The 13,804-nt window shown below is 50.1% G+C and overlaps 1 protein-coding gene across 2 annotated transcripts; it reads left to right on the top strand.

The window, feature by feature from the left end:
• Nucleotides 1-1,274: 1,274 nt before the first annotated feature.
• Paqr7 (progestin and adipoQ receptor family member 7) lies at nt 1,275-12,638 on the top strand. Of its 2 annotated transcripts, none has more exons than XM_048443154.3 (2): nt 1,275-1,428; nt 10,668-12,638. In XM_048443154.3, the coding sequence occupies exon 2, from the start codon at nt 10,689-10,691 to the stop codon at nt 11,724-11,726; it is 1,038 nt and encodes a 345-aa protein (XP_048299111.3). In that variant the 5' UTR covers nt 1,275-1,428; nt 10,668-10,688; the 3' UTR covers nt 11,727-12,638. The 2 variants fall into 2 exon arrangements, with proteins under 2 accessions (XP_048299111.3, XP_048299112.3); XM_048443155.3 differs by lacking the exon at nt 1,275-1,428 and adding an exon at nt 2,048-2,504.
• The last annotated feature ends 1,166 nt before the right edge of the window (nt 12,639-13,804 follow it).

The following is a 13,804-nucleotide window of genomic DNA, read 5'->3' as shown; positions in this document are numbered from 1 at the left end:
CGACATTCTGTCTTTACAAACATACAAATGAGAAAAGAAACACAACAACAACAAAAGCCCAAACCAAAACATAACAAAAAATAAAAGCAAGCTGAGCTTGGCCTTCCTTCCAAAAATGGAAGCTGAATCCATGGGTTTTTGTTGTTTTTGTTTGTTTGCTTGGTTGGTTGGTTTTTCAAGACAGGGTTTCTCTGAGTAGCCCTGGCTGTCCTAGAACTTACTACGTAGACCAGGCTGGCCTTGAACTCAGAGACCTCCCCACCTCTGCCTCTCAAGTGCTGGGACTAAAGTCATGTATCACGATGCCCAGCATGTCTTTAGTTTTTATTCATCTTTTTGAGACAGGGTTGCTTTGTGTTGCCCAGGCTGGCTCTGAACTCCTGGGCTCAAACAATCCTACTGCCTCAGCCTCCAGAGTAGCCCGGCTGGAAGGCCTGACACCTGTCCCATGCATTTAGGAAACTGGGGGGTTTGTCTGAACTTGTTGAAGGAGAAGCTGGTTTCACACTATTCCATTAAGATCAAACGCTTCGTCAAGGTACAAAGTGAAGCCGTTTGACCTAACCCTAACAGTCTTGCTAGGTAGCACTGTCGTCTCCCTAATACTGAGACAAGAAAGCAAGATTTGTCCAAGGTCACGTGGTTAGCTGGGTAGCACCAGGCTCCAAGCCTGTTAATGTGTTGGTGCACCAGACTCCAGAGCTCACTAAGAGCAGAGACCCAGCCTCCATCCCTTAGGCCCTATGCACTCAAGACCCAGTCTGGGTCTCCATTTTTGTTAGGTACTACGGAGTCTCTGCACATCCCAGGAAGTGGCACGTGAGGCACTGTGAGCCAGGATACTAAAGGTCTACCCTGCCTTTTAACAATGCTCAGGGATGTGCCAACACCTGGAGGGAGAGGTGGCAATAGGGTGGGGCTGTTTTGACACTAGAGGTCTAGACAAACTAGGACAGGGGAATTATCCGAGGTCGATAAGCCAGAGAACCCAGTTTGGGGAGCAGCTCCCCAGGCAGATCTGGACTACCATAGCCCCGTGAGAAATGAGCGTTGTGGGTTGAGCTCAGAGCCCTGGCTGGGACCCTCATATCACGCTCTGCAACTATCACCAGACTGAAGCCTGCACTTTGGGGAAGTGGACCAACTTCAGCAGGAGTTTGTGGCCCCATTGCCGAGCCTAGGATCTCTGGACCTCCTATTTCAGACTGTACTGTGACCACAGGAAGTCCTGGGATGGAGCCGGCCGGACTTCTCTGCAGCCCGAGCTTGCATAACGCCAGGCGCCAGGCGGGAGGCTGCAGGGTGGCAGAGGCGGCTAAATCCCTGGTGCCCAGCGCCGCCCTCCGCGCTTGGGGTGTGGCCGCCCGTTTATCTGCGACTTCAACGCTGGGACGCAGCAGACAGCTCTCTGCTCTTCTCAGGCTACAGGTAAGGCTGCGCCTGGAGATCCCGGGGCTGAGATGGGAGTAGAGAGGTCCTTCTGCGAGCGTGGGGGTTGGGAGTATGTTCCTAGCTCTACATGTGAGCGGTGCCCGGTGACGAAAGTGGAGGAAGGGGGGTCGAGGTAAAGAACAACAGGACTTTGACAGTCAAGAAGGGGAGCACCTCCTAGTAGGGTCGGGAGAGGCCACCAGGGGAATCAGCAGCAAGGAGGGGACAGGAAGAAGCTGAGTCCGAGATTATCCTCCGGGAGCGCGAGAGGAACAGTGGGAAGCCTTGTAGCTTGGGGCAGAGAGCAGAAGTACGGGGGGGGGGGGGGGCAGAGACAGCGTGTCGAGGAGGGAAGGAGGATCAGGACCTGAACACGGTCTATGGGCTGGCAGGATGGAGGGAATACTTCAACATAGTCTGCGGAAAGATAGGCAAGGGGAGGGGTCTGCAGGATCACAGCCTCACTCTAGAAGGAAGTAGATAGTGGGGCAAGAAGGGACATGAGTGTGTGTGTGTGTGTGTGTGTGGTGTGATGTGTGTGTGTGTGTGTGTGTGTGCGTGTGGTGTGTGTGATGTGTATGTGTATGTGGAGGGTAAAGATCCTGTGGGGAACCCTGAGGACAGTTCTAGGGAGCCACCAGGTCACAGTATTGGACCCTGAATGTCTGGAAAACCAGATTGCCCTAGGGAAGGACAGGGAGAAGACCCCATCATCCACAGCACTACCCTGGGAGGTTTTCCCCTAGCAACCCCTGCAGACTCTAAGTCTGCCTCAGACTGTGTGCTGTGAGGATTGGTGGATTCTCCAGGCTGGCCTGTACTTGTTGAACATCTGGGGCACCGTGTAGAAGCTCCTGTCAGGAGGACTGTGTACCTCAGGTCCCGCCCCTGGTGAAAGGGTTCCCTTTCCAGCCTCCACCCCTGTCACAGATAACCCTGGCTGGTCAGTGGTGCAGTTCAGGTTCCTGTCCTGTGCCCTGTACTGGTGACTGCAGCTAGCTGGCCCAACCTCTCTGGGCTGCCTCCCCTTTTCAGAATACTCTCCTTGGAGCAGTGGGGTGTCTGAGCTCCGGGTAAGAATTTTCTTAAAAATTACTCATTTCATTCTGGTCACATTTCTGAGTACAAATAGAGACCCACAGCAGTTACAAACACAGACGGGTTTTGTTCCACCCTGGAAGCCACGGGGCGGGGGGGGGGGGCTTTTTCTTTAAACTGGTTGAGTTGAATTGGAGAATCAGTTTGCAAAGAAGGAGGTGACTTGGTTGCTGAGGGATCTGAAGGCCTGCCAGTGCTTGTCCAATCTACATTCATCCACTGGGTGCCCAAGAGTTGCCCGGAGCTCTGCTTCTGAAGTTAGCATTGGTGTTAGACAAGCTTCAGTGCTATCTTGCCTCTGGGCCTGAATCTCCAGATGGACCTGGGGGTTGAAGTTGTGCAGAACCATATGGGAAGCTGGCTACTGCAGCTAACTGATAGAACACCTAAGGACAAGCATTTGGGGTCCTCCGTGGCTAGGCTTCCCCTCAGGACCCCTCTGGGGGCTTTGCCTCCCACACTCACAGTATTAACTCTGGCTAGACTTCTTATTGCTAGTCTTTATCTTTGGTAGCTACCATATGGACCTTCTACCCCAAGTAGGTGTTAAATTATTTTTTTAAAGCTTTTAAATGCAAGGCCCATCAAGACAAAGTTATTTTTAAAAAAAAATATTTATTTATTTATTATGAATACAGTGTTCTGTCTTCATATATGACTGTGGACCAGAAGAGGGCATCAGATCTCATTCCTGATGGTTGTGAGCCACCATGTGGTTGCTGGGAATTGAACTCAGGACCTCTGGAAGATCAGCCAGTGCTCTTGACCTCTGAGCCATCTCCCCAGTCCTGTTAAATGGTTTTTGAGGCAATGTCCTAGAATGTAGGCCAGACTGGTTTGGAATTCTCAGTACTCCTGCTTCCCCTCCCAATTGCTAGGGTTATTTTTTTATTGTTTTGTTTTTTTGAGACAGGGTTCCTCTGTGTAGCCCTGGCTGTCCTGGAACTCACTCTGTAGACCAGGCTGGCCTCAAACTCAGAGATCTAGCTGCCTCTGCCTCCCAAGTACTGGAATTAAAGCCATGTGCCACCATACCCAACTGGGCCATTTATTTATTTATTTATTTTTAAATCTTTTTTAAGATTTTTTTTTATTATGTATACAGTGTTCTGCCTGCACACCAGAAGAGGGCACCAGATCTCATTATAGATGGTTGTGAGCCACCTTGTGGTTGCTGGGAATTGAACTCAGGTCCTTTGGAAGAACAGCCATCACTCCAGCCCTATTTACTTATTTTTAACAAGTTCATAGAAACATGGAAAATTAGGTGGACATGGTGGTGCAGACCTGTAATCCCAGCCCTCAGGAGGCAGAGGCAGGGGAGTCATGATTTGAAGGCCAGTCTGAGCAACATGGTGAGATCCTGTCTGAAAGGACAAAGAGGCAGAGCCAGTAGAGTGGTTGCTGGGTAAGTTGGGAGCCTGAGTTCTGATCTCCAGCACCCACATGGAAACCTGTAACACATGGGCATGCATGCACACACTTGTACAAGCCTGTAACACATGGGCAAGCACACACGTGTACAAGACACACAAAAAGACGAAAGGAGGGAATCAGGGAAAAGAAAGAGTGGAGGAAGGGAGAGAGATGACGTTTGTATATGGTGTCATTTCTGGATCCTGGCTTTCTTTATTCTCTTTATCTAATGAGGTTAAACTTTGCTCTCCATGGCAAGATAAAATAGACTTTAATAGAATGTGCTGAGTCGTCAGGGTCCACAAAGTAACAGCGGAGCTTTGCGTGCCAAGGAGGTAGGCCTAGTCCACCCCCTCCCTAAGACCATCTCATGCAGCCCAGGCTGACCTTGTTCTTGTTACATAGCCAAGGTTAACCTTCAACTTCTGATCCTCCTGCCTCCTCCTCCCAAGTGCTGAGATTGTGGGTGGACGCCACCACACCAGATTAGTTAGGATACAGTTGACTTTCTGTCTGTTCATCTGTGTTCCCTCCAACCCCTAGCCCCCTCGCCCCCCTACCCCATCCCCAACTCCACCCAGATCCATTGGCTCGGATGGAAGGTTTTGTTTTTGTTGTGCTGGGGTGGGACCTTGGGCCTCATGTCGCCCACCAGGCCACACTTCATTCCAGGGACAGATTTTTGAAGAATCCATCAGGCTAATCTGAGGCTGGGATTTCTCTAACCATTCTACTGGTATTCATAAAAATGGTGGTTGTGGTTTACGGAGTCCCTAAATGGTATTCAAATTCAGCTCTTGTCCTTTAAATTTCTGCAGCAATCTGCAAGGTGTGTGATTTTGTCATTCCCACAGGGGAGCTAAGAACCAGAAGGTCAGTCAGTGGCCCAAGGTCATGGAGCCTGTGTTTTATGGGATCTAGCATCACATTCGATTGTCCCTAAAATCCATCTCCCAATAAGTCTTTCTAAGAAAGTGACCACTTACTCCCCCCTCTCCCCACTTACCACAAGGCAAGGTTTCTCTGTGTAGTCCTGGCTTTCCTGAACTTGCTCTGTAGACCACCAGGCTGGCCTGGAACTCAAAAATCCGCCTGCCTCTGGCTTTTGAGTGCTGGGACCAAAGGCATGTGCCACCCTTCAGGGCTCGCTGACTCTTTTATCTTTCCTTTTGATTCCAATGAATTCGGGATAGGAACCCACCAGGTGCTCCTGATATCCATCTCCCAGACCCCAGCCACTTAGTACCAGCTGGCTTGGCTCTTCCTTTTTGGTATGATCCGGGTATGTCACAGCTTTCCAGACAGCAATACACTTCTGCCACAGAGGTGTTGTTTGTGACTGAGCCTGGATTTTACTAATGTGGGGGTCAGAAAGAAAGGGAGGAGAGAGAGAGAGAGAGAGAGAGAGAGAGAGAGAGAGAGAGAGAGAGAGAGACACGGTCAGTCCCATCCTCCCGAGACATCACACAGGACACTTCCAGGCTCCACCCTAGTGTCCCTCACCTGTGCAAGTGTCATTTAGCACTGGGCATCTGGTGATCTCGTGCAGTTCCACAGAGATGTCAGGCTCCAGGCTCCAGAGAAACACCCCCAGGCACCCAGTGCAATTTGAGGGGCCTAGAGAGTGGGGGTTGCTGTTGCAGTTTGCTGGGATAGTTGTCCAGGACAGGCACAGCCTGGCTGCCTGAATGGCAGATCACTCTGGATGCCATAGGATGGCTCCCCATCACCCCTTCCCGTGTGGCTCCAGCTTGACCTCTGCCCTTGCTCCCTCCTTTCCTCTGGATCTGAGGTCTCTATCTATAGATTAAAGAGGACAGGGCCTAATTCTGAAAATAGATCTATTTATGTGGGGTAGTGCCTCTGCCAGGTTCCTAAGGGAACTCAAGCCATGGGCCTCTATCCCACTAGAATGTTGCCTATGGCATCTGTGTTCAGGGCCTGCCATGTCTAGGTACACGGGGTTGTGCGTTGGTATTGTCCCTCTCCTGAGGAGTGGCTTCCCTGGTGAGGATCGAGAGAGTAGGACTGAGGGAGACTAGAAGCCTAAGGACATTATTTACACAAGCCCTGAATGTCTGCTTCAAGTCAGTATATAGCAGTGTTGTTCTGGAGGCGCAGGTGGGCGTCACAAGGAGGCAGGCCAGCAGCAGAGGAGCTGATGAGAGTCCAGGTTTGCAGGCACTGGGTCCCACAGGCATGCATCTTCCCCCCTCCCCTTGGGTAAGAATCTCTTCATCCCTTAGACTGCACCATCTGAGCACCAAATGGGTCTCCTAGATCCCAGAGACATTACCAGAATTGGTTATGCTTGGTGGCACTTGAGAGGTAGGCAAAATCTCAAGGAGTTTGAGGCTAGCCTGATCTACTGAACGAGTTCCGGGGCTACACAGTGAAACCCTGTCTTGAAAAATGGGAAAAAATTGGTCACAACAAACATTTGATTTCCGCCGGCTTTCTCACGTACTCATGACTGGGGGAGGAAGCTTAATCAGGTAAACTTGGCACACTTAGGTTCAACAAAGCTAAGGACACTTTGCCGTAGAACTTCCCAGAGCCTCTGCTACATTCTTGTCCCAGGAGTGGGAGTTGGAGCCTGGGAGTGGACTTAAAAGATCACAGGAACCCAGTGACTAGGTGTGCATGGGCTCCCTCTGGCTTCACTGTTCCCCCGGTAGACCAGAAGCCTTGCTGGGCTTGCTGAGTCTGGAAGGGAACGCCAAGGTCTAGTTTCCTTGTGAGCCACCCAAGATGTATTCTGAGGCCAGTCTGCCCCTGCAGACAAAATCGTGGACATGAACAGAGGCCAAATGGTCATGGCTGACGTCTAGTCTCTTGGGATGAGGAAGAAGCCTTGGGTGGAAACTGTTAATAGTTCTTGTTAATAGCCCATCTAAAGGACCTGCTTCCTGAGTTGGCCCTGTCAGGCTTTCTGGGATGAAGGAGCCCAAGAGGCTCTCTGTGACTGAGGAGCCCCCATGTGTAGTGGTATGTGGCTGATCGAAATTTTTGTTATTTTGTTTTCCAAGACAGGGTTTCTCTGTGTAGCCTTGGCTGTCTGGAACTCACTCTTGTAGACCAGGCTGGCCTTGAACTCACAGAGATCCACCTGCCTCTGCCTCCCAAGTGCTGGGATTCAAGGTGTGCACCACCACCGCCCGGCCCTATACAAGCTCTTGAATTGTGCCTGAGTCCTTTGGGCGGTTGGGGGGCAGTGGCTGAGAGGCTGTGCAAACGTAAGCACCTGCACATACAATGGCTGGGACAAAGGTGGCCTTGCCAGACATCTGATAATCCCTGAAGAGAACGCCTGCATGCTGAGTCTAGAAATCTTGTTGAGGGAGTTGTCTGGCAGATACCAAGAGATGCTTGAGTTAATCAATGGTGATGTCTTAGTCAGAGTTATCGTTGCTGTGGTGAACACCGTGGCCAAAGCAACATGGGGGAGGAAAGGGTTTATGTGGCTTATGCTTCCACACCACACATTGTAGTTCATCATAGAAGGAAGTCAGGACAGGAACTCAAGCAGGACAGGAACCTGGAGGCAGGAACTGATGCAGAATCCTTGGAGGGGTGCTGCCTACTGGCTTGCTCCTTATGGTGTACTCAGCCTACATTTTTATAGACCCCCACGTTTTATAGACCCCAGGACCACCAGCTCAGGGATGGTACCACCCCCATGGGCTGGTTCCTCTTCCACTGATCATGACTTAAGGAAATGCCCTATAGGCTTGCCTACATCCCAATCTTATAGGGGCATTTCCCCAGCTGAGGCTCCCTCTTCTTTCATGATTCTAGCTTGTATCAAGTTGACAGAAAACTAGCCAGCACAAATTTTAAGCTTGCATGAAGCAGCAGGTGCCAGGAAAATATGCTGTGTTTATTAAAAGACTGAAAAATAGCCCCTGTCACCATGTCTTAGATATTACTTACTTTTTTCTCTCTGTGACAGAATACTTAACAAAAGCACCCAAAGCGAGGAAGGGTTTATGTTGGCTCACAGTCTAAGGGGATACAGTCCATCATGATCCAGAAGGCATGGCAGCAGGGGCTTCAGGGGTGATTCTCTAGAGCTGGCCACATTGTAGCTTCAGTCAGGAAACAGAAAGAAAAGAGTGCTGGTATTAGTGTGTTTTCTCCTTTTCTTTCTTTTCTTTTCTTCTTTCTTTTTTTTGTTTGGTTTTTTGAGATAGGGTTTTGCTGTAGCTTTGGAGCCTGTCCTGGAACTAACTCTTATAGATCAGGCTGGCCTTGAACTCATAGAGATACGCCTGCCTCTGCCTTCTGAGCACTAGTATTAAAAGTGTGCACCATCACTGCCTTTCTTTGTTTCTTTGTTTCTTTCTTTGTTTGTTTCTTTCTTTCTTTCATTTGTCATAGTGGAAATGCTTTTCAGTTAAAATATATTTTTTTCATACAATATATTTTAATTATGATCTTCCCTCCCCTGGCTCCTTCCATAAGCTTTCCACTTCCTCCCACCACAAACCACACCCTTCCTTCCTTTCTTTCTTTCTTTCTCCCTTCCTTCCTTCCTTTCTTTCTCCCTTCCTTCCTTTATTTCTTTCCCTCTTTCTCTTATCAGAATACAAACAGGCATCTAAAACATTAGTAACAAAATAAAATAAAAAACAAGTCAGAATAGGACAAACATACAAACAAACAGGAAAAGAGCTAAAGAAAAAAATCACAAGAAACACATATAGATGTTGAGATGCACACCTTCACAGACACAGATAACTCATAAAAAATAAAATCAGAAACTTTAATATATAAGCAAAAAAACATGTAGGTTTAAAAAAAAGTCATCGAGTTCATTTTGTGTTGGCCATCTTCTGCTGGGAATGGGGCCTGCCCCTAAGGGTGGTTTGTATACCCAGTGAGACCCCACTGGAGTCTCCGTTGGAGAAAACAAAGTTTTCCTTTGTGAGCCGTTATCAGCTGGAGATAGCTTTGGGTTAGAGATGTGGGGTTGTGTTCACCTCCCCTCGCAGTGTTCACCCCTGATCTGGCCTGTGCGTGCTCCCACATTCCCTGAGTTCATGTCCCAATGCAACAGCAGGTGCAGGGGCAGCAGAGGAAGGAAGAAGGTTTGGGGTGTGACGTGGGCTGGGGGGAACCAGGACAGGAGCAGTCAACCTTTGAGGAGGGAGGGATTAAATTTGGTTTATCTAGAATTAGGGTCCAAGGGCAGCAGGGAGGAGACTGGAGGGAAAGGAGTGACTCTCTAGGACTGGGTCCTGAGACTTCTTTCAGGCAAAAGTGGTTTTTCAGAGTTGGCTCTTGAAGAGGCGCCAGAATGTGTCACGCTGTTCTCTCATTCAGAAAATAGTGCAAGCAAGTGCTGTACCTAGAAGTTCACCAAGTCTGGAGAGAAACTTCCCAGCCTCTTTGAGCTCCTAGTAGCAGAGTTAATGCCCTTGAGAGGTGTAAGAATTTGATGGTAGGCACTCAAGGAGAGAAGTCAGGGGACAAAGAGGAAACAGGTTTTGTTTGTTTGTTTTTTGAGACGGGTTTCTCTGTGTCACAGTCCTGGAATTCTCTCTTTGTAGACCAGGCTGGCCTCAAACTCACAGAGATCCACCTGCCTCTGCCTCTCAAGTGCTGGGATTAAAGACGTGCACCACCACTGCCTGGCTAAGAAATAGGTTTTAGGATGTGAATAGGAGTTTGCCTAGTAGGCCAGATGGAGATGGGGTGGAGACTCAGTAGAGGGCACGGCTTGTGCAAAGCTATAGCTGCCAGAGTCTGGTGTGACTGTGATAAAGACCGAGGAACACTGTGACTAGGTAGTGAGGCTGGGAGAAGAAGTAGGGGCAGATTATGTGATGTGGGAGTGGTCAGTGGTGTCCCTGGCAGCTCTCGATGGGTAGTGGAAAGAGGTAGTTGGGTCTGATACTATGGTCATTGTCACTCAGAGTGAACATGGATGGTGGCACAAACACACAGACGGAGAGAGCCTGTCCCCTTCTCCTCTTCGCTCAAGCAGAGAAAACAGCTGGGGCTGCTGTGTGGCAACAGGGCTGGAAGGGAAGTGACTATGGCAGGGAGCCTTAGGAGCGATGGAACGAGGCCTTTCCACGGGTCCTGAGTGTTGGGGGGTTCTGTGTTGAATGAGTCGGTAGAGGAAAGAGTTCAGCAGGAAGGTCCAGCCTCCGATGATCTGAGCGCCAGACAGCGGTACAAAAGCATATTTATTGATTGTCACACAAGGTTGTTTTTCGGGTAAAGTATTTTCTCATACCCAGGTCCCTAGTCTAATTCATATGCTTTTCTGAAGGAGAGCATCATGTCCCTGCTGCTTTAGTCCTTTATTGGGTACCATTTGCAGGACACAGTCATTCAAGAGCTTTGTGTGCCAGAAGCATCTTGTGACCAAAGTCATGCAAAGACTGTAGTGTCCCCTTCAGAAAAAGAATTCTGTAAATCATGGAAGACAATCACCATCTTCCACGAGTCTTCAGGGTCTATGTACTTCAGGCGACAGCTGTTCACGCTCACGATTTACCCTAGATAGAGTGGCCCTGCTAGACTCGTACAACTGAGCACTTGAGTCAGGCCCTGTTCTGAATGCCATGGGAGAGAGCTTGCCTTTTGTAAGAGTCTCTTTGATTCTCATACTCAACCTAAAGTCAGGGTATGGGAGAAGGGAGGAAGTTCGGGGCATCAGAGCCCCAGGTGGAGACACAGGAACTCTGACTTTGCTCTGACCTCTCTCTAAGTGCCCTGCCCAGGACTCAGGCATGGCCGTGGCAGTAGCCCAGAAGTTCAACCACCTGCTGTCCAGCCTATGGCACATGGGCCAGAAGCCCCTGCAGCCAGAGCCCGTGTTCACGGTGGACCGGGCTGAGGTGCCGCCTCTCTTCTGGAAGCCGTACATCTACGCTGGCTACCGGCCGCTGCACCAGACCTGGTGCTTCTACTTCCGCACACTCTTCCAGCGGCACAACGAGGCTGTGAACGTGTGGACCCACCTGCTGGCGGCCCTGGCGCTGCTGCTGCGCCTGGTCATGCTGGTGCGGAGTGCCGACTTCCTGGAAGACCCGCACGCCCGGCCCCTCTTCATCATCGTCCTGGCCTCCTTCACTTACCTCTCCTTCAGTGCCCTGGCACACCTCCTGCAGGCCAAGTCGGAGTTTTGGCACTACAGCTTCTTCTTCCTGGACTACGTGGGCGTAGCCGTGTACCAGTTTGGCAGTGCCCTGGTGCACTTCTACTATGCCATCGAGCCCACCTGGCATGCCCAGGTGCAGGCCTTCTTCCTGCCCACGGCTGCCTTCTTGGCCTGGCTTTCCTGTGCGGGCTCCTGCTACAACAAGTACAGCCAGAAACCAGGCTTGCTGGGCCGCATTTTCCAGGAGGTGCCCTCAGCGCTGGCCTATGCGCTGGACATCAGCCCCGTGGTGCACCGCATCATAGTGTCCCCTCTCCCTGCCGAGGAGGACCCCGCACTTCTCTATCACAAGTGCCAGGTGGTTTTCTTTCTTCTGGCCGCTGCGTTTTTCTCCACTGTCATGCCCGAGAGTTGGTTCCCGGGCAGCTGCCACATCTTTGGGCAGGGACACCAAGTTTTCCATGTCTTTTTGGTGCTGTGCACACTGGCCCAGCTAGAGGCGGTGACGCTGGACTATCAGGCCCGGAGGCCCATCTATGAGCCTCTAAATGCCCGTTGGCCCCACAACTTCTCTGGCCTCTTCCTGCTCACTGCGGGGAGCAGCATTCTCACAGCCCTGTTCCTCAGCCACCTGGTGCGGCGAAAACTCCATCAGAAGACGAAGTGAAGAGCAGCGTGGGCGGGAGCTGGCAGGGCGAGAGAAGGCGCTAGGGACAAGGACCTGGACTTGGCTCCAGCTGGGAACAAGGTCTGGTAAAGTTTTTCCTATCTGGCAGCCATGGCGCCCTGCCTACAAGCTCAATGGCGAAGGTGGCACTAGCCAGTCTCTGGATCCGGGGATTGACTGGTATAGAGTCCCTGGCCAGTTCCCTGCCCTGGGAGTGGAAGAGAAAAGGGAGTAGATCTTCCTGACTGTCTTGTCTCCCTTGCCTCCTCTCAGGGATAAGGGTTGGGGTTCAGCTTTGGTCAGCACCCTGGTTTAGGGTTTCCAGGTTGTTGGGTGGGAGATGAGACTTTGGCCAGTGTCAGATTTGAACCTAAAGAGAGGGGGTACCCGTCTACCACATTTCGTTGGTGGAGGGGAAAGAAACAGGCCAAAAGATGGGTAGCATTTTAATCTTATTGTCCTCTGCACCCGAGCCTGGATCCCTGGGTTCCAGAGAGTCTCTGAAGACAAAAGATCCTCTCCACTGCCCCCATTGGTTCTTCACAGCCCCAGCCTTAAGCCTCACATCCAGCATTGCCTGTGGGTCCTGTATGCTCTTTCCAGCTTCTCTCCCACAGTACTCAGTTGGGATTCGAGTTCCGTTTCCTTAGCTCTGTTTCCCAGGACTCCAGGTTTTAGCGTGTCAAAGGAAGCTCTGAGGCCAGGCTAACCATAGTACTGCTTGGGGCATTCAGAATCCTGGGCTGGGAAGAGTGGGGAGTCTGCTCCCCGAGCTTAGACGGGCATTCCAGGCAGAAGCGGACACCTGGGCCCAGACCCAGAGTCGCAGAGCAGGAGTTCAGTGGGGCTGGAGGTAAGGCTGGAATCTGGTCCCTGACATGTTCTAGATTCAATAAAGCGACTATAGTAACAGCTTCCTCTGTTTTTGACTCCTGCTCCAGGGAGGGGCCCCATTCACAAGGAGGTTTTTTGTTTTGTTTTGTTTGTTTTTAGACTTGTTTTCAGTGAACACAACACATCTTATGCCTCTTTTTTAAAAAAAAAATCTTGTGCCGAGCAGTGGTGGCACACGCCTTTAATCCCAACACTCGGGAGGCAGAGATAGGTGAATCTCTGTGAGTTCGAGGCCAGCCTGGTCTACGAGAGCTAGTTCCAGGACAGGCTCAATAGCTACAGTGAAACCCTGTCTTGACTAGGAGAAAAAAAATTCTTGTGGGAGGGTGTCAGATCTTAGAGTTACAGACAGTTGTGAGTTGCTATGTGGGTGCTGGGAATTGAACCCTGGTCCTCTGGAAGAGCAGTCTTAGCTGCTGAGCCATCTCTCCAGCACCCAAAGGAGGTTTTTTTCTTCTTTTCTTTTGAAGCTGCAGGGTGCTGAGGGGTTGTTGTGGAGCAGGGGGGTTTATGTTTATCTGAGGATAAAATTGATGTGGAGAATGTATGTGTGTTATATATATATATATATATATATATATATATATATATATATTTGGCATTTTAAGGGATTAAAGAGAAGTTTTAAAATTGACTAAATTTTAGAGGTAGTTAAAGTAGTGTTTAATATCCAAGGGTTGAGGGCTGGAGAGATGGCTCAGAGGTTAAGAGCACTGACTGCTCTTCCAGAGGTCCTGAGTTCAATTCCCAGCAACCATATTATGGCTCACAGCCATCTATAATAAGATCTGGTACCCTTTTCTGGCAGGCAGGCATACATGGAGGCTGAATGTTGTATACATAATAAATAAATCTTTAAAAAAAATCCAAGGGTTGAGGACAAGGCTCAGTGGTCGAATGGCAGCCTGGGAAGCGGAGAGACCCTGTCTCAAAGTAGAGAGGACTGGTGATCTAGCCGACTGTAGAGCCTTTGCATGAGGCTCAATCCCCAGCACAGCAAATGAATAAGTGGCTAGGATATGTCCTTCCATTGACAACACATTCTGGGGTCTTCATAGAAGACACAGGAAACTTACATATGTGAAAATGCAGATTAAATGACATGTATAAAATGTGTGAGAAATATACACCTGAGGCTGGAGCTCAGTGGTTAAGAGTGTGGACTGCCCTTCCAGAAGATCTGA

Source organism: Myodes glareolus, chromosome 6 (assembly GCF_982192425.1).
Source record: "Myodes glareolus chromosome 6, mMyoGla1.1, whole genome shotgun sequence".
NCBI classification, from domain to species: domain Eukaryota; kingdom Metazoa; phylum Chordata; class Mammalia; order Rodentia; family Cricetidae; genus Myodes; species Myodes glareolus.
The sequence above is the reverse complement of the archived record's forward strand: the minus strand, read 5'-3'. Positions and strand labels throughout refer to the sequence as shown.